This window comes from Solanum tuberosum, unplaced genomic scaffold (assembly GCF_000226075.1).
Source record: "Solanum tuberosum cultivar DM 1-3 516 R44 unplaced genomic scaffold, SolTub_3.0 scf00289, whole genome shotgun sequence".
Lineage (NCBI taxonomy): Eukaryota > Viridiplantae > Streptophyta > Magnoliopsida > Solanales > Solanaceae > Solanum > Solanum tuberosum.
Genome location: NW_006239225.1, coordinates 208,525 through 229,358, shown reverse-complemented (window position 1 = coordinate 229,358; position 20,834 = coordinate 208,525). Strand labels below are relative to the sequence as shown.

Below are 20,834 nucleotides of genomic sequence, written 5' to 3'. Positions count from 1 at the left end.
ATATCTTAAATATTTAATTCAATATAGTTTATAAAGTTTTTTATTTGTCTAATATAATTTTTTATTTTTTATTTTTAGATAATTAACTTTTATTTTTAAAATTTAATATAACATTATGATTGCAATTGTGCAACCAAATAATACATTTATAATTACGTCGTGACAAACAAAACAATTGTCATCATAATTACTAGATTGTGTAATTCCAATTACCAGGTGGCTTTCCAAACAGATCCTTCGTGAAATATATTCTTAGAAATTAATAATATAAAATAAAAATATATATTCTTAGAATTTTTAGAATAATAAAAATAATAATATAAAAATAGAAATAAAAAGAAAAAAAAGTTAAAAATATAATTAAATCAAGTTACACCAAGGAGTTTTTAAACAGGCTCTTAATAGCCTAAGATTTGAAAATCATCCTGTACTAATTGCTGTTCAAATTCGTATATGATTATGAATTTCCCACGAATTACCAAAGATAAAAAAAACACAGGTTCACGAAGGCCACTTGTTTCTTCCAAAGAGCAAAAATGGCAACCTGCTTCTTCTCTTTTCCAAATTCCTTCCCTTCTAAACCCAAATCCCACAAAAGACCCATCCATTCTTCTTCCCTCACATCTCAATCCCAAAAAACCCATCTTCTCAACCTGATTTCAGACCAAGAACGTGGTCTCAGGACTCAATCTGACCCCCAAAAGCTTTCACAAATAATCCAGGCTATTGATGATTTGGGTTCCATTGGACATGACACTGTAACTACTGGAAGTTCCCTTTCGGCCACTTGGCGTTTGCTTTGGACTACCGAGAAAGAGCAGCTTTATATTATTAAGAATGCCCCCTTTTTTGGTACTAAAGCTGGTGATGCTCTTCAGGTTATTGATGTTGAGAATAAAACTCTTAACAATGTGATTACTTTCCCACCTGATGGGGTTTTCTTTGTTCGGTCTACTATTGAAGTTGCATCTTCTCAGCGTGTGAATTTCAGGTCACTATCATTCTCTCTTTGATATATTTGTTGGAAAAATAATAGGGATTTGATTGTATGCATATTTTATACTTAGGGTTCTTTGTAAAGAAGGAAACTCTTAGGTGCAAAATTATAGAAAACATACATGTTAACTCAGTGGTATACCGTTCTTTGTATTGAAGGGAACGCTACCCATCTTATATTCTTTGATTACTTGTTATTGGCTTCCCATCTTGTATTGTCCATGGTCTAGATGTACAGTTATGGGTGTGTGGGTAGTGTTGAATCATACATTAGTGGGGGGAGTGTGGACTCATACATCAGGGGGGATGGGAGTTATGTGACTCTTTATAAGGACGATTCTCACCTTATGAGCCAGTTTTTGAAGTTGAGTTTGGCCCAATCTCAAGTTCTTATTGACGGATGGTAATGCCAAGAGGAACATTTAATCAACAAACAAGACATTGTTGGAAAGAAAAATGAAGTAAAGTGGAAAGTGAACAGAAAAATAGAGCAAAAGAGAAGTAAAATTTACTGCAGTCTTCTTTTTCTTATTAATGATGGAAGCAACAAAGACCTGCCTCAATAAATAGGCTTCCTGTAAAACTGAAAATACTAAAATCTAGGTTCACTAACCGACTCATAACTAATTAGCTACTAATATATCTAAACTTGCTAAGATAAAGGAAACTAACAAACAAACTCCTGAAGACTTGGTCAAGTAGCTTTTGAATCACTTCTCAACAGACATTAGAGTTGATTATAAAAGAAGAGATAAATGGTTTGGATGCAAAAAAACGGTTATGTCAATCTTCTAATGTGCGCTCAAATAGATTTCAATTAAGAGTGAGTAAAGAAAAGGGACTCTTAAATAAAAAGCCAAGGTGAAGAATTCTGATGTAGAATTTCTGTAAAGTGGGATAGGTATTTATTGAGATTCAACAAGTAACTAACATACACCTTCTCAAGAATAAATGTAACCTTTAAGATAAGATGGCAATTGTTCACAAAGTAGGTGTATCCTATAAAGAATGGGCAACACTTTTTCACAAAATCTTGTGTCTTGTCCCAAAAGGGATATTTTAATTTTGAATCACTTCTAAATAGATACTAACAATGTTACTGCCTGGATAATTCTGGAAACAGTTTCGTAAAAATACTTTGGAAAAAAACAAGTTTGTAAAGAAGTATTGGTTTGGAGCAGGGTTAGCACCCAAAGGGTAGCGGCTGCGAGTTTCCCTTGTCATAAAAAAAAAGAAAAAAAGATAGTAGTTACTGTTTTTTGAATGTTATGTGACTGGAAGAAAGGTTTTTATTGTATTTCACCCTGACATCTTTCGTAAACAGTTTTTGAAAAGAAAACTTTTTGTAAACATTTTCTAGAGAAACTTAAACAAGAAGTTTCTGGACAAAATTTTGCACGATGTCAATAACTTTTCCATGGTCAAACAGCACAGTATCCATTTACCACGTTGAAGTTTGTAGACCAGTAGATAGAGAAAAGAAAAAAAAGTAAGAATCCATTAGTCCACATTGTTGGTGCTGTTTTCTTAGTGAATGAGTGTATAGATCAGCAATTTAGAAAAAAAGCTTAACGCAAGTTAGATTTGGAAAAGGCTTATGATCATGTGAACTGGTCATTCCTTACGCAAATTACATATGATTGTTTCCATACTGTTTATTTGGGTCATCTACTTGGTGCCAAGCACAATGATGTGGGAGTGTTCAAGGGGTGATTGGCAAGTGTGTGAAGACAATGGCTCCTTGGAAAAAAACAAATTTCATCTTTTGGAGGTAGACTTACTTTGATGAATGGTGTGTTTAGATGATGTGCCAATTTATTTAATGTCGCTTCTGTCTATCCCAACAAAAGTTGAGAAGAAAGTGAATTCCCTGAGAAGTGAATTCCTATGGGAAGACAAATTTAAATAGAAATTTCATTTAGTTAAATGCCAGTCGGTGATGAGAGACAAAACCGATGGTGGTTTGGGGGTCAAGAATCTCGCAGACTACTAATATGTGGGATGATTTCCAACAAAAAATATGTATAAGATTGGTAATGGGTTAAAAATAAGATTCTCGTTGGACAAATGGATGGAACCTGAGAGATTGAAAGTTATTTTCCCCACACTGTATAGTCTAGTTTAAACAAATATTGCTTGATAGCTGATTGGAGAGGATAAAAAAGTTAATACCAAAGAACAAAAAGTGTCCTCTCTTGAATTTGTCACTGTTAGTCATTGGTTTCCTCTTTTCCAGCAGTGGAGATGCAGACAGAGGACCTTAGGGTCCCCCCCAACCCAAACCTGACAACTCCTCTTTCCCCCAAATCCCTCATACTCTTTCCCCTATCTCAATTTTCCCCTCTTTCTCAAGCTCCCCAAGCTAACTAACAAGACCAACCCCTTCTAATATCGAACTAAACCTCTTTATTACCATTCACTGGATCGACTTTGAGTGGTCCCCAAAAGGTTAATAACTCTCCTCAAGAACAAATCGCCCAAATGGAAGTGTGTGGTAACCCAAATCTGGAAACCCTTGCCAATCGAATGAAACTCATCAATTTGGGAAGAAAAAGATGCAACTTTTATGGTTAGAAACAAAAGATGCTTTGAAGGAAAAAAAAGCAGCTACTCTCTTATGTGAAAGACAGATGTTTACAGGGACTTTTGTCTTGGTGTAAGGATAGGGAAATGGAAAATGTAAACCAGCTTTTTGATTTTTTTTAGACTATGAATTTGATGTAGTTGTTGAAAAAGTATAACTTTCACCTTTTTCGTACTCTTGCAGTACCTTTTTGATGCTCATTATTAAAACTTTACTTTAGTTAATTAAATGTTAAGTCCAAATTACAGTAATTTAACTTGGATTGTTGCATTTCATGATAACGATCTTTTCTGGACGTGGATAAAGAAGTTAGTCGATCTTATAGTGGGGTGAGACGTGCCAAATAGAGATGATGAATATTGAAGATTCATTTGGGGTTGAGGCATTGTTGTTTGTTGTTGTATGCTAATAAACTTTTCTGGAACAGACTCTACAAGTTAGGTGAGTCACCTAAAAATTGGTAAATTTACTTCTAGTTAGGGGTGAGAAATTTCTTGAAACATTAGAGAATACTGATAATAGGACAGAGATAGTATTTGCTTGTCTTGCAACAGTTGTTATACTTTGTTCTTTATCATGGTCTATTGACAATTGCTTCTATGTCGTAGATTCACAAGTGCAGTTCTGCGTGGAAAAAATTGGGAATTTCCTCTACCTCCATTTGGACAAGGGTGGTAAGTGTTTGTATTCTTTAATTGTCTCGATTAACAACATTTATAATCCACCAAGTGATATATGATATATGAGGAGTTCTCCATACAGTTGATTGCAAGGTATAGTGCTTAGGAAGTTGAAGTGCCTTTCAAAGTACTTTATCTCAAGCATTTGCTTCGTCCTTTTTTTCTCTTTCTTTCCCACTTATCCTCAATTTTCTTGCTCGAGTCAGGAAGTGTCTTCAGATTACTATTTGCTTGGGTCAATGATGATTTGAATAACCTTTGTATAGGTTTGAGACTGTGTACCTTGATGATGATATTCGAGTAGTCAAAGATATCAGGCAAGACTACCTGATTGTTGAACGTGCTCCTTATACTTGGAAAGAATGATTGTCGGATTTGTCTTCCGCTATCTCTGTACATAAATTTTACTGTAAGTTTCTTTCTTTGAACTCTCATCTTCATGCTGATATAACTGGAGAGATTATGTTTCCTATAATTTTTATCCTTGTTCTGAATGTATAGGTGCTGTACCATCCTCTTTGTAACCATGATTTTGTAATGTTAAGCGGAGACATTTAATTTATTGTCATAAGACTGAGTCACTAATGAGGCAGAATTTGTACCTTCATTTATGTGAAATATGTAAATAAATTTATTCAGTAATACCTCTATGTTGACAATGTATGACTTATCTTTTTAACCGATTTAATTGTGTATCCTTCTTAGTTTTGCACGATCAGTTTATCTCCAGTACACATGTGTCTCCGGGTTTCCTAACGTTGCTAAATCAACTAAGTACCTTGTCTGGTAAAAAAAGGGTAATCTTCTTCAAAATGTTTTTGTAAATATGTAATGCATAAAGACGACCCAACCAATTTTTTAAGTCCATGTAGGAATACGTGTGAGAGTTAGAGGACCTTTGCAACCTCAAGAGGATTCCTTTAATTTCATTTTGAGAAATATTTTCATTTGCACTACAGCAGTAACTAAGTTACCAACCCCAAGAGGAGGATTCCATTTTGTTTTGAGAAATAATTCTGTATGTGCTAAAGAAGAAACATACTTGGTACATTCCTTTTGATTTTAAGAAATTGTTTCACTCGTGATAAAGCAGTAGCATACTTAGTTTGTTTCCCTTTTCATTTTTAGAAATGGTTTCATTCACATTAAAACAGAAACATGCTTGATCTGTATGGGCATGCTGGGCAGGTTGGGCAGGTTGCAACAAGTCGCTAGTCAAAGTTTTGACCAATCACAGTTCATTACTATCTTGCCTGTTTCTTATTGATGACTGGCTAGAAAACACCTAATTTTCCCTACATTTATAAAGGGCTAATCTCGTACTTAGTTTCACCTACCAAACATGGGAGAACTGTAACATAGTCTTGCTTTTAGTACCCCATTGACTTTCCAAGTTGATAATAGTTTTCTTTTCCAAATTGCCATACAAACTATCCCTTGGTTTTTTTTGGTTGTGGTCATGTAGTTGTTTTTCCATTTACTTCTCTAAACGTAGACAATTACGGAAGATTATTATATTACATTTATTCATCTGAACGTGGAAACACCTTTACATACATCAAGAATTTACTTGAGTTTTGTTATACAATCCTTTTAAGGAATAGGAATAAAAGAACACATAGCTATATTGTTGACATTGAAATGTGAAGATGGCCATATACAATAAGATCTTCATTTGTGCACTTTGTATTCTCACTGTGATTGTAGCAATGTGTTAAGTTGATTAGTGCAAGAACTTTTCCACCGTATGGCCTAGTTCAATTGAATCTCTTCTTACAATCATGACTATTATTTATTATTTTATTTTATAGTGTAAAATCTAGACTTGAAGGTAAAGCAATTTGTTTTGATTGTATTCTTATGAATTGTGATTGAGAAGTCATTTAAGTTGTGCCAAAGTTTGAATATTTTGGTTCCTATAGTTTTTAGCATTATTTGTCCCTTGGTTATCCAAATATAGCTAACCTGTATTCTCACATTTCCCATTAAATGTAATGGAGAACGAGGCATTTCAAACAAAACTATCCACTTTACTAGTCCCATAGTTATCTCTCCGTTTCATCTAGTTGACATTTATTTGAGATTTCAAACGAAGTATAAAAAAGTGTACTTAAGTTGATGAATGGGAAGTTTTTGTTTGCGTTGGTAGTCAAGGATATTCTGGTTAAAATTAAAGGAAAAACAACTAAATCTAGAACAAAGTGGTGTAGGTTCAGGTGGGTGATGAATAATGCAAGTTTTGAAGGTGGAGGGTGGAGGATGTTGGTTAGATGTTGAACAAATAAGCATCTCTAGGCTAGACGGGAAACGGGATAGATGACTTCAGCAAAGGGCTTTTGTGGACCTAGGAGCTGGTGTATGGGCAATGGGCTAAGTTGCTCGGACCCAAGTGCGGGTATCCGAGACGGATGCGAATTCGATAGTCGGATTTGGCAAAATTTAAATTTTAAGATTTGGGATGCGAATTCGAGTATGGAAACGGGTGCAGAGATTCGGCTAAAAATATTCACTATTATTAATAATAATAATAATAATAATAATAATAATAATTACAATGACAACGGATCGCACAGTCAAACTATTAGGAACCTTTACGAACATAGTTAATCCTGGCAACAGTGTATGAACTGCCCCTACTATCCGGGTCCGCCCTTGACATGGATAATCCAACGAATTCCTTCAGTGGCCTTTCATAAACTAGCCTGGGTTAAACTATGTCTGACCTTAATCTAACTATTTAATCTGTCAACATAATAAACACAACGCCACCTTATAGTAACTTAGTATGCTACAGCTCAACACAAACAGTTTAGCCTATCATTGGGCTTAGCACATAAAAAAATGCAAAGTAGTAAAAAGAATAGTACCTTACGGAGGACCCCAAAATATCAACCAAATTGCAAACTTTTAAAAGAAACTCAAAAAATGTTACAAAGAGAGAGAGAGGGGGTTCTGAAACTTGCCTCATTACTACAACTTAAGTCCTCTTATATAGAGATAGAAAACTTAAAAATGAATAAAAAGACGGCCCACACTTTTTTTAATGGCCAATAAGAAAACGATCAGACCGATAATATAATATGTCCTTTACTTATACACTTTGGCTAGCTCCACTAACCTTAATAAAAGTTTTGGCATATTACATGTGGCAAACAAACTTTTTTCTAACTTTATTAAAGTCTTCATTATTTTGTCTAAGGGGCCTTATTCTTTGGCTTTTCCTTTGACAGTTGTAGATGTGCTGGAAGATTCTTCCAATTGTTGTTGAATTTTGCTGAAGAGAGCGTCTAAATCTACGTCTTCATTGCTATCAACGTCTTGGCCTTCTCCCGCTAGACATGTGGCATCATCCTCATCGTTGGTATGACTTGCTGAAGCCATGGAGATATCATCCTTAATATCAATATCCAGATTTTTTATTAAATCCTTTTTAACTTCTTCCATGTATAAGGCTATAGCCTCTGATCTAGAAACAATTCCCCTTTCATGTGGAGTTTTCGTGAGATCTGCTTAAAGGGGCTCAGAGAATCCTCTTGTGGTTCAGATATTTCTTGAACATGATAATTATTAATCTTATCATTTATTAGATCCAGGATTTCTTGACCATGGACTTTGCCATCAAGGTCTTTGTTGATTAATTTACTCCAAAACTTTGTATAAAAAGTTCGTAGTAAACAAGGGAATCCTTCAGAAGAGCTATTAACTTCGACATTCCACTTCATAATCCATGGAACGGAGAATTCTATAAAAAAAATACATTACCGCCATTCCTTCGAAGAAGATATTATCTTGCGCCATACTCATGAGTTTGGGAGATATATCTACCCATTCTGCGTATAAGCTTTTGTATTGATCCGGTAAATTTTTTATTGAAGGACCGTATAAAGTCCACCATTTACAAAACCAATTTGGGATTGGTTGAGTAAAGACATTAGAACAAATCTTTATAAACCAAGAATGTTTTTTATTGGCATTTTCATATAATAACGCTTTATTAAAGCTGTCCACGTAATCCCAATAATTATATTTAACTGCGACTTTCTGCTCCGGATGGATATAATCCCTTTCCTTTGATGGGCTCATTCCCCATTCTTCAGGAATAATAATCTTTTTTATAATGATTTTGGAAAATTTATAAACTTTTCTGGTAGTAGTAGGGTAAAAATGCTGAAATTTTGCTGACCCTGTTGATGAGAGTATAATCTCATAATGCATTCTGTATATATACGCAGTCGTAGTATAACAGACTGAGTCTAAATACCTAGCCATTAGCTGCCATGGATCATGCTTCCATCGTAAATCAGTATATTCTAAAAGAAGTATAACTTTCTTTTTATCATTTTGGTCAAATACTTTTGTCGTCTCTTCCTCTATTAAGGCTGAGGAATAGATCGGAGGATTATTTTCCGATCCTTTTTTGGATTTCATAAAATCCATAAATTCCTTGTACAGTGGGTGGTTTGTATTAATACCACTGTTGCTTGATGAAGCAATATTTGCTGATATTAATTGCTTATTCCCTATTTGGGCAAGGATATGACCTCCCCTTCCAGCTGTTCCAGCTATGCCGCGTCCTCTTCCCCTTCTTGGAGGGGGCCATGAGGGTCTCATCCTGGAAAAGGCAAAGAATTATAATTAGTTTAGATATTCTCTAGTAAGAAAGTTTGGAAGACTATTATCTTCACCTTTTTTATATTATATTTCAAAATCAAAGGGGGCTAGTAAAGCTTGCCATCTTGCAAACATTTGTTTAGAAACATCATGTTTACAATCTTTGTTAAACATAAACTTAGCTGCTTGGCAATCAGTTTTTATTAAAAACTTTTGATTATAAAGATCACCTTGAAATTTAAGAACACATTTTACAATAGCTAATATTTCTTTAGCTATAGTGGCATAATTTTTCTGGACTATATTCCATTTGCCAGAAAAAAATTGAATGATATAATGACGTTTATTATCATGACAATAGTGAGTTAATACTCCACCATATCCTATATCTGAAGCATCCGTTTCTACCGTTTTTGCCCAATTTGGATTGGCCAACGTTAGACAAGGAAGGTTTTTAACCTTCTCTTTAATTCTTTTGACTGCTTCAGTATGATCATCTGACCATGCCTTAAGATTATTTTTCAGTCTGTCATATAAAATAGCTGTATCTTTTGCCAAATCCTTTATAAAAGGAGCAACATAATTAAGACTCCCAAGAAATCTCTGCAACTGAGTCTTGTTAGTAATAACAGCAGGAAATTTAGAAGCAAATTCAATACTTCTATTGATAGGGCTGATATTTCCTCTTTCAATATTACGACCAAGAAACCTGACATTTGTTTTAAACAAAGCCATCTTGGGTTGTGATAAAACCAAGCCATTTTGTATAATTATCTTTTTAAATAATTCAAGATGTTTAAAATGAGTTTCCACATTTTTGAAAAATACTAAGATATCATCTATATAGACTATTATGAAATTACTGTAGGGTATGAATATATCATTCATTATTTTCTGAAATTCAGATAGGGCGTTCTTTAAACCAAAAGGCATAACATTCCATTCAAATTTCCCCATTGGCACATTAAAAGCTGTTTTGAACCTATCTGACTCAGCTATCTGAATATGCCAATAACTTGATTTTAGATCAAATTTAGAAAATATTATAGCATCATAAACTCTATCTAATAAATCCTTTTTATTAGGAATAGGATACCTGATCCATCGTAACGCTTTATTAAGTGGTTTATAATTTATTACCAGTCGAGGTGCTCCTCTTTCTTGCTCAGCATGTTTATTAACATAGAAAGCGGTGCACGACCAAGGTGATTTGGACTGCCTTATTAGGCCCTTTTGAAGTAAGGAACTTATTTCCTTTTTGCATAACTCCAAATATTCCGAGTTCATCTGACAAGGTCTTGCCTTGGTTGGAATATTATTCTCATCAAAATCATCGTCATATGAAAGACTAACTACATGCTTTTTCTTGTTCCAAAAAGCATTAGGGTGATCTCCGCAAATATCAAGAGAGAACTGATTAGCTAAGATAATTTTTCCTGTTCCAAAAAGCATTAGGGTGATCTCTGCAAATATCAAGAGAGAATTGATTAGCTAAGATAGCAATCTTTTCCTGTAATTTAAGATTTTGTAAAATATGATCTATTTCTATACTATTAATTTCTTGCTTTATAAAATTAACTTGATTATTTTTTGAAATTAATTTATTAGTTAAATCATTTATCATCCTAGTAAAGGGTTTTGTAACAAACTCGAGTATAAAAGGTTTATTATTCCAAGTACCAATAACTTTATTATTATCCCAATGAGTAAGTGAGAAAGTATCATTTATAAAAGGAACACCTAAAATGATTTGATTGGTTACATTTTTTACTAAAACAAAGCTTTGAGGAACATAACTCTTTCCTTTACAAATAAAAGCTTTAGGTAATTTAAATTCAATATACCATTAGCAGAACGAAGGCTATGAGTAGTCTTATGAAAATATCTTGAAGGTATAAGTCCTTCTTGGATACAATTTAAATCAGCCGCGCTATCAATAAGGGCTATAAACTCTTTTTATAATTGTAATCTATAAGAAGAGTGATTTTAGTATAAAACTTTTGAGAAGTAAACGCTTTAAGACTGTATAAAAAGTCTGTTTTTATTATTTTTCAAACAAATATTTTTCATAAAATCAAGACTATTATTTTCTCCTTCAATAGAAGATGATGATTCAGAAACATTATCTAAATCCTGACGAGTTTGGATAGCATCCAGTCTAACCTCTATAACCACATTTTTTTCTTTTAGATGGACAATATCATCTTTGAGATTATCAATCTCCTTTTTTAAATCACTGATAGTAGTAGGAGAACTTATTAATTTTCTCCTTTTCAGTAAGAGATTTTTAACCTCTGCCATGGTATATGAACCTTCTTTAGTAGGTATTTGCTCAGGAATATGATCCTTGTCCTTACTGGTAGAAGTATTACTAATTTTATCAATAATTTGAGCTCTTATATCTGGATCTTTGATATTTTGTAAGGGCTCCAAAACTTTGTCATTATCAATAACATTAAGACTCAATTCTTTAAATTGAGAATAGATATTATAAAGATCATCTTCATCATTATCCTTTTCACATGCCATCCCTTGCTGGCAAGGTGAACATTCATCTTCAGAAGTCATATAATCTTCTTGTTGAAGAGCTTTAAGATCTTCACTTGTTGAGGACCCTCTACCACTGCTAACTTCTGATTCTGATCTTTCTGACTCAGAATTGAATTATAAGAGAATCCTTTATGTTGTCATCTATATCAAGGCTTTTAATCTTTTCCTTGACTCGACAATCTTTGGCGTAATGACCAAATCTTCCACATTTGTGGCAAGTATCCGCCTTATTATAATTCTGGCGATACTTTTTCCTTCTCTTAGAAGAGTCTCCTTTTCCTTCCTCAGCTCTTCTAAGCTTCTTTTCAATTCTCTATTTCTTCCACTTTTCATTATCTTTTTTGGAAGATTTTTTCTTTTTAGGAGTATATTCCTTTTCCTTAGATTTTTGCTTGGGAATATCAAATGCGAATTGTTCGCAGAATTCTCCTAATTGCTTTCTCTCATTTAAGTGATGTCACTTAATCTGTTGATTCAACTTAATTTCATTACACAAGGAAATTTCTTCCTGTACGCAAGCACTTATAAGCTTTCCATAGGTATAATCATCATAATTAATCCTATGATTAATACAAAAGCTTATACGCAGATTGGGTAGATATATCTCCCAAACTCAAGAGTATGGCGCAAGATAATATCTTCTTCGAAGGAATGGTGGTAATGTATTTTTTTTATAGAATTCTCCGTTCCATGGATTATGAAGTGGAATGTCGAAGTTAATAGCACTTCTGAAGGATTCCCTTGTTTACTACGAACTTTTTATACAAAGTTTTGGAGTAAATTAATCAACAAAGACCTTGATGGCAAAGTCCATGGTCAAGAAATCCTGGATCTAATAAATGATAAGATTAATAATTATCATGTTCAAGAAATATCTGAACCACAAGAGGATTCTCTGAGCCCCTTTAAGCAGATCTCACGAAAACTCCACATGAAAAGGGGAATTGTTTCTAGATTAGAGGCTATAGCCTTATACATGGAAGAAGTTAAAAAGGATTTGATGAAAAATCTAGATATTGATATTAAGGATGATATCTCCATGGCGTCAGCAAGTCATACCAACGATGAGGATGATGCCACATGTCTAGCGGGAGAAGACCAAGATGTTGATAGCAATGAAGACGAAGATTTAGACGCTCTCTTCAGCAAAATTCAACAACAATTGGAAGAATCTTCCAGCACATCTACAACTGTCAAAGGAAAAGCCAAAGAATAAGGGCCCCTTAGACAAAATAATTAAGACTTTAATAAAGCTAGAAAAAAGTTTGTTGGCCACATGTAATATGCCAAAACTTTTATTAAGGTTAGTGGAGCTGGCCAAAGTGTATAAGTAAAGGCCACATTATATTGTCGGTCTGATCATTTTCTTATTGGCCATTAGAAACAGTGTGGGCCATCTTTTTATTCATTTTAAAGTTTTCTACCTCTATATAAGAGGACTTAAGTTGTAGTAATGAGACAGGTTTCAGAACCCCCTCTCTCTCTCTCTTTGTAACATTTTTTGAGTTTCTTTTAAAGTTTGAATAAAAGTTTGCAATTTGATTGTTATAGGGATATTTATGCATATCGGTCTAGTACATGTGGCTTTTAAGCCCCTTACTCTGCGAGGCCTACCAGAAAGTTTTATAGCAGCTTTACGTGATGGTAGAAATCATAGTTGGAAGAAGTCTCTTATAGGGACAATTCAAACTAGTCTTGCTTATGGACCAGTTTATTTTAATGTTTATCCTAACTTGCGGATTTCGTTGCAGGATAAGAACTCATTAAGTTCTCTAATGTTAAACTTCATGGTTATGATTATATGCCTGGCACTGAAGTTGTTTGTATATGTTATAGAATTTACTATAAATTATTGCATACTTTGAATCCTATGTGCAAAGTAATTGATTTTAAAAATGAAACTATTTTAATTGAAACTAATTTTGATAAATCTAAGGTAGTCACAAGAAGACCTATCAAGTGGGAAGAAATTGATTTTCCACAAGAGTGGGTTATTGAGAATGCTACCCAACCTAGAAATAATATTAATACGGATATTTCTGAAATTGAACAGTTAATAACATGCAAATTGATAATTATAGCATGTTCTCTAGAATAACTAGATCTAATTCTTCTTATATATCTCCTGTCGATTATATTGTACAGATTCCTTCGTGTGCATCTACCTCGCAAATTAGAGAAACTTATAGATGCGATAATATAAAAATTGATAAAGATAATATTGCTAGACCTATCCCCAGACCTAGCTCAGATTTAGATGTAACTGAATTTGAAATGAATTTTCCTGATGGACTAGATTCGTAATATTGTTTTATGATGTCTGACAAATTGATAGATTTTAGTCCGGGTTCCCCGGCAAGAGCCAGAATCGCTAAAGATTTTCAGCGAAAAAAATGGTAACTATTTAGAAAATGGTTTTTTAAGAATTTTAATAAAGAAGAACAATATAAATTTCAAGAAGAATTTTATAAAGATCTTGTTGATTCAAAAATTAATAAATTAGTTGCATTCGTTCCTTGGTTTATGTATAAACATGCTCATAACTATATCTCAATGCTAGAAAGAGATTGTCGCTCATAGCAGTCTTCAGCCTCCGCCAGAAATTGATGACTTCAAGATCAAGGATTATTCAGACCTTGAGAATTTCTTGGAAAAGAAATTCAAAGGAGGTGGTGTAAAACCTATAAATGCTGAGAATTTTTCAGAAGGAGAACCTAGTAATAATAATAATTTTTCTGATGATATTAATAAAATCTCAGAAAGATATGCAAGGAAACCGATCCAAAGTACGTACTACTATCCTAGGCCCACTCCATAAGATGTTTTGTTGGAAGAACATGGAACACATTATAACTAATACTTATAATGGTAAGGAAATCAATGAATGGAACATCGATGGTTATACCGATAGACAAATTTATACAACTGTCCATCGAATGCTTATGTACAGTACTATCTGTAAAACTAACAAAAATAGTGATAAGACTATCGTTGATATGATAACAACAGGTTTTACTGGCCAATTAAAAGGTTGGTGGGATAATTATCTCAACCAGGATCAAAGAGATAAAGTTCTCATGGCAGTAAAACAAGAAGGAGAACAATATACCCAGAATGCAGTTTATACACTGGTTCTAAATATTATAGAACATTTTCAGGGAGATGGTCGGATAATAGTGAAACCATCAGGACTCTACTTCAAAACCTGAGATGTAAGACTCTTACATCATTTAGGTATTATAAGGATGTGTTCTTATGTAGAGTTATGGAATTACCAGAGTGTAATAGCACTCATTGGAAATCCAAGTTTATAGATGGGTTACCAACTCTCTTTGCAGAAAGGGTCAGGAGGCCATTAGAGGAGAAAATCATAGTATTAATTATGATGATTATACCTATGGAAAGCTTATAAGTACTTGCGTACAGGAAGGACTTTCCTTGGTGTAATGAAATTAAGTTGAATCAATAGATTAAGCGACATCGCTTAAATGAGAGAAAGCAATTAGGAGAATTCTGCGAACAATTCGCATTTGATTATAATTAATTTAGATATTCTCTAGTAAGAAAGTCTGGAAGACTATTATCTTCACCTTTTTTATATTGTATTTCAAAATAAAAGGGCGCTAGTAAAGCTTGCCATCTTGCAAACATTTGTTTAGAAACATCATGTTTACAATCTTTGTTAAACATAAACTTAGCTGCTTGACAATCAATTTTTATTAAAAACTTTTGATTATAAAGATCACCTTGAAATTTAAGAACACATTTTACAATAGCTAAAATTTCTTTAGCTATAGTGGCATAATTTTTATGGGCTGTATTCTATTTGCCAGAATAAAATTGAATGATATAATGACGTTTATTATCAGGACAATATTGAGTTAATACTCCACCATATCCTATATCTGAAGCATTCGTTTCTATCGTTTTTACCCAATTTGGATTGGCCAACGTTAGACAAGGAAGGTTTTTAACCTTCTCTTTAATTCTTTTGACTGCTTCAGTATGATCATCTGACCATGCCTTAAGATTATTTTTCAGTCTGTCATATAAAATAGCTGTATCTTTTGCCAAATCCTTTATAAAAGGAGCAACATAATTAAGACTCCCAAGAAATCTCTGCAACTGAGTCTTGTTAGTAATAACAGCAGGAAATTTAGAAGCAAATTCAATACTTCTATTGATAGGGCTGATATTTCCTCTTTCAATATTATGTCCATTTAGGGCTGATATTTCCTCTTTCAATATTACGACCAAGAAACCTGACATTTGTTTTAAACAAAGCCATCTTGGGTTGTGATAAAACCAAGCCATTTTGTATAATTATCTTTTTAAATAATTCAAGATGTTTAAAATGAGTTTCCACATTTTTGAAAAATACTAAGATATCATCTATATAGACTATTATGAAATTACTGTAGGGTATGAATATATCATTCATTATTTTCTGAAATTCAGATAGGGTGTTCTTTAAACCAAAAGGCATAACATTCCATTCAAATTTCCCCATTGGCACATTAAAAGCTGTTTTGAACCTATCTGACTCAGCTATCTGAATGTGCCAATAACCTGATTTTAGATCAAATTTAGAAAATATTATAGCATCATAAACTCTATCTAATAAATCCTTTTTATTAGGAATAGGATATGTGATCCATCGTAACGCTTTATTAAGTGGTTTATAATTTATTACCAGTCGAGGTGCTCCTCTTTCTTGCTCAGCATGTTTATTAACATAGAAAGCGGTGCACGACCAAGGTGATTTGGACTGCCTTACTTTTGAAGTAAGGAACTTATTTATGATAGTAAAATTAACAATTTTATCATTTTTGTAGTAGTACTAGTAGTAGTAGTAGTAGTTAGTTTGAATTGATTTCCTACATTTGGGCATTTAAAAGTATAAATTAATTATACCTTGTTAATAATTAATTGAAAAAAAATATAATTCCTTTTATTTATTATAAAAAAGAAATAATCATATATATATATACCCTAACTTAAATTAGATAATACAATTCATAAAGTGCCGTGCCTTTCCCCTTCTTCTCCCAAGAAACCATTCGCCTGCTCTGTTTCTTTTCAAGAAAAAAAGTTTTCTCCTCTGTTCTTTTTCAAGAAAAAGACTCTGAATCCTTTGTTCTTCCCCATGGAGCCTTCGTCTCCTCTGTTCTTATACAAGAAAAAAGCTCTGCCTCCTCTCTCTCTTCTTGTAAGCTTTGTCTCTTCTCTATTCTTTTCCATGGAGCAACCAGATCTCGTGACAACTTTGTCGGAAAAAAGTCGTCAACTTTCAGCGGCCATGAAACTAAACTCTTCTTTCCCAAATTTTTTCTTGGCTTTGGTCAAAGTATCTGGATCGGATTGACCGAATCCGACATGCACCCCGCACCCGCGCCCACACCAGTTTCGCATCGAGATGGGTTCAGCTACAAAAATGAAGAGTCCGCGCAACATAGGCAATGAGAGCTACAAGGTGCCAAGACATGAGGGTGGGGTGCATTGGCAATTAATATAAGGGCGGGAGAGACATTCTCTAGGGCCTCCGGTAAAGGGGAGGAGGCGGCGTAAATATAATGGAGTGATGTGGTTAGGTTTTGGATGAACGATGCAATTTCTTGGAGATTGCTGAGAAGGTGATCAATTGGGCTAGTATTGGAAAATAAGCATTTCTAAGCTATCTGTTAAGCTATGTTGCGGGGACTCTTCATTCATTTTTGCAGCCGAACCCTTCTTGACGCGACACTGCTACTAGCACGGGTGCGGGGTGCGTGTCGGATTCGGTCAATCCGATCCGGATACCTTGATCAGAGTCGAGAAAAAAATTGGGGAAGAAGAGATCAGTTTCATGGCCGTAGAAAGTTGACGACTTTTCTCCGAAGTTGTCACAAGATCTGGTTTCTCCATGGAAAAGAATAGAGAAGAGGCAAAGGTTGCAAGTACAGAGAGAGGAGCCAAAACTTTTTTCTTGTATAAGAACAGAGAGGAGACGAAGGCTCCATGGGAAAGAAGAAAGGATTCAAAGACTTTTTCTTGAAAAAGAACAGAGGAAAACTTTTTTTTCTTGAAAAGACATAGAGCAGGCGAAGGGTTTCTTGGGAGAAGAAGGGGAAACGCACAACACTTTATGAATTGTATTATCTAATTTAAGTTAGGCTATATATATATATGATTATTTTTTTATAATAAATAAAAGGAATTATAATTTTAAATAAATAGTAACAAGTTATAATTAATTTATACTTTTAAATGGTCCAATGTAGGAGAGTGCATTATTTGGATTAAATCGAAAAATCAAATCAAATTGAATCGAATTCTAATTTTATTTAGTTTATGTTTGTACATCTATAATATATATACTTTTAAGTATAGTGTTTTACGTTTTACTTGTGATTTATATTAAAAAGTATATTTAATATTATTATTATTACTATTCTACTTATTTTTATTTTTATTTTTATTATTATATATATATATTTTTTATTATTATTATTGAATATTTTTAGCCGAATCCCTGCACCCGTATCTATACTCAGATTCGCACCTCGAATCTTAAAATTTAAATTTTGCCGAATTCAACTCTCGGATTCGCATCTGTCTCGGATACCCGCATCCGAGTCCGAGCAACTTAGCTGTTAAGTAGCGGTGGGACTTGGTATACAAGCAATGTAGGATGAGTTATGTTTGTCAGCTAAATATCATTTTCCTTTTCCAGAAAGGTATTGTTTTGATTTTTTGCCTTTTGCTTCTTCCTCTTCCTTCTGGTGAAAATTCATCCTGTACTAGTACTTTCTTTCTGTGGACAGATTCCGCCTCCCCAGTGGGGATCAACTCTGTATCATCAGTGTTCAGTGAAAATACCTGTATGAGGGATTCTCTGCTGGTGCATCATCAGCTTTCTCAACTGCCTGTGATAGTTGATCTGTCTTGAAGTCAACTACCAGATGCACACCTTTTTGTTCAATGATTTCTGTTGGCAGATTAGTTGAACTAGAACTGAAGTCTTGCTGAGAAGTCTCTTCTATAGTATCTTCCTGTTCCTGTCCAATCTGCTGCTTACAACCATTCTCCTCAATGTTACTGGATTCCTGTACCTTCTCCTTTGAAGTAGAAACATTAGTTGTTTCTTTAGTTTCTACTGTAACCTCCTTACTTTATTCATTTGCAATTGTCCCCACTTGATCATTTTGAAGTGAAAGGTTCTGGTTCTTCTGTGTATGCTGACTTTCACCTGATTTGGATTGCTCCACTTGGATTTGCTTGGTAGTGTAAGTAGACAATCCCCTACATCTTTCTTATGATTGAACGCGCTTAAAAAAATAACTCAACTCCTCTATTTTTGGCATCTTTTTGAGTTTCTTCTTCTTTTTGTACTTTTTACTCACTCTTTCAGTCACTGTGGGCATGTCTATGGGTTTGATATCATTATTGTTGTGAGATCGATCCCCTTGTAAATTTTGTTGCTTCTTTTTCAGATTACTCTCACCTTTTCCATCAGTATTATCATTGTCAGACTGCACCGCATTTACAGGTACAACCATGCTTGGTATCAACTCATTTTCTTTAGTCTCTGTGGCTTTCTCTTCTTTTTTTTCCCAAACCCTACAAATCATCATGGAGTCTCCTCGTATTCAAGTTTTCTGGACATAAACCTTTGGAGGTTGCATTCTCTCATCCTCCAATCCTACCCATACTGCATACAGTTTTAGTTTGGGTTTAAGCAAATCTACTTCTACCCTCACTTTGGCCATACTAGCTGTCCTGCTTCTATTCGCAGCATCGGGAGCAAGAGGGTTGGGATATACTACTAACTATGTGGTTAAGTTATAGTATTATATTTTAATCCCGTGTGAAGATTGTTTATTTTATTTAACTTTATATAATAAGTCTTTATTTGAATAGATCATTTGGTTTATATGTATGTTCTTTACTTTATAGTAGATGATTTTGTGTATGGAGTTATTTAACTCATTCACGGAAGATTAGAATTGTTAGTTCTTATAAGTTATAAATTAATGTTCACGATCAAAGATGAAGTAGGACAAATATCTTGATGATTGTAGCACAAAATTAAGTACAATTCAATCTTAATTATGGAAATGTTAAATTCTAACTTCTTGTGCTAGTCATTCCGTATGTATTGAACGGACCAAGTAGAGAGGTTCATTTATGTTCTGAATATTTATAAACAACTTGTCTAGTCCACTATATTATATGTACTTATACTCTTAATGTTGATATAATTATTATGATCTATGTAATTTGATTCATTGTTTTAATATATTAAAAGGTGAGACTCTATTATGATTCAAAATATTTCTAGTAGATTGGATAATGACAAATCACATTCGTGAAATAATAATTAGTTGATAGAACATATCTCTGTTTTGAGATAGAAGACACTCATTTATGATTACTTAAAAGTTTTCACGTGAAAGTGGATTTCATATCCGTCATGTGAAATAAGTTGTATAATAAAGGATTAAGTTAGTTAATAAATTAAATTATCAGAAATTTGATTTAATTGATTGGTGTCAGTAATTCTAACATGAGGAGTTAAATAAGATGTAATGATATATTTCAAAATTAAATCGAGGAGTGCAATTATAAATTTTTAGTGGAATAATTTGTAACTTATTACGATACGATTAATTCATTCTTTTGCGAATTAACATTGTGATTGGAAACTTCAGTTAAACAAATCTGTTGTACCCGACTAATTAATTGTGTTTGGGAGAAGATAAAAAAGAGCGTTACAGAAGAAGTGATATATTTATTGGTCTTCTATATACATTTGAATTACAAACATTTGATTATTTGAATGTCAAGGGCAAAAACATTTTGCTAATTAAAGCAAAAAGACGTTTTTGTTTAATGGCTCTTTATTGCCTCTTGATTGCTCTTGAATTTCCATATTGGCTGAAATTCGTATGCCAAATTCTAGGGGTGTACAAAATCGAACTGAAAATTGAATCAAATCGTAAATCGAGTCAAATCAAAAAAAAATCCGACTAGTGATTTGGTTTGACTTGGTTTGGTATTGGAAAAAAAAACCCGACTATATTTGGGTTGGTTTGATTTTAACTAAAAAAAATCAACCCGACATTATATGTAATTTTAAAATTTTATTTTATACATAAAAATATTTACTTTGATATAATTTTAAAATATTTCTTATACTATTTCATAATTTTTATCTTTTAATATATTATTTCAAGTTTAAAACTTATAATTCGGAATGGTACAATAAAGATTGTAGTTCATAGATGTTGATAATTATAATAAAACTTAAATCAAAATCAAATTAATACTAATGCAAAAAGGAAATCAATTCAACACTAAGAATGACAATAATATTGAATATTTGTTCTTTAGTTTTACATTGGTTTAGACAATTAAAATACATAATCTAATTT

The 20,834-nt window shown here is 33.3% G+C and overlaps 1 protein-coding gene across 4 annotated transcripts; it reads left to right on the top strand.

Moving 5' to 3' along the window:
* The first annotated feature begins 453 nt into the window (after window positions 1–453).
* LOC102590931 (probable plastid-lipid-associated protein 11) lies at window positions 454–19,339 on the top strand. 4 transcript variants are annotated; one of them, XM_006359527.2, is made up of 4 exons: window positions 454–991; window positions 4,189–4,254; window positions 4,527–4,669; window positions 18,225–19,339. In XM_006359527.2, the coding sequence occupies exons 1-3, from the start codon at window positions 537–539 to the stop codon at window positions 4,624–4,626; spliced, it is 621 nt and encodes a 206-aa protein (XP_006359589.1). In that variant the 5' UTR covers window positions 454–536; the 3' UTR covers window positions 4,627–4,669; window positions 18,225–19,339. The 4 variants fall into 4 exon arrangements, with proteins under 4 accessions (XP_006359589.1, XP_006359588.1, XP_006359590.1 ...); XM_006359526.2 differs by lacking the exon at window positions 18,225–19,339 and adding an exon at window positions 7,491–7,584; XM_006359528.2 differs by lacking the exon at window positions 18,225–19,339 and adding an exon at window positions 4,762–4,871.
* The last annotated feature ends 1,495 nt before the right edge of the window (window positions 19,340–20,834 follow it).

What these genes read in the sequence shown, in the direction of transcription:
- LOC102590931 (XM_006359527.2), top strand. Translation starts at nt 537, where the DNA reads ATGGCAACCTGCTTCTTCTCTTTTCCAAATTCCTTCCCTTCTAAACCC. An exon ending in TCTCAGCGTGTGAATTTCAG is followed by an intron (nt 992 to 4,188) that starts GTCACTATCATT and finishes TCTATGTCGTAG; the next exon opens with ATTCACAAGTGCAGTTCTGC. An exon ending in CCTCCATTTGGACAAGGGTG is followed by an intron (nt 4,255 to 4,526) that starts GTAAGTGTTTGT and finishes ACCTTTGTATAG; the next exon opens with GTTTGAGACTGTGTACCTTG.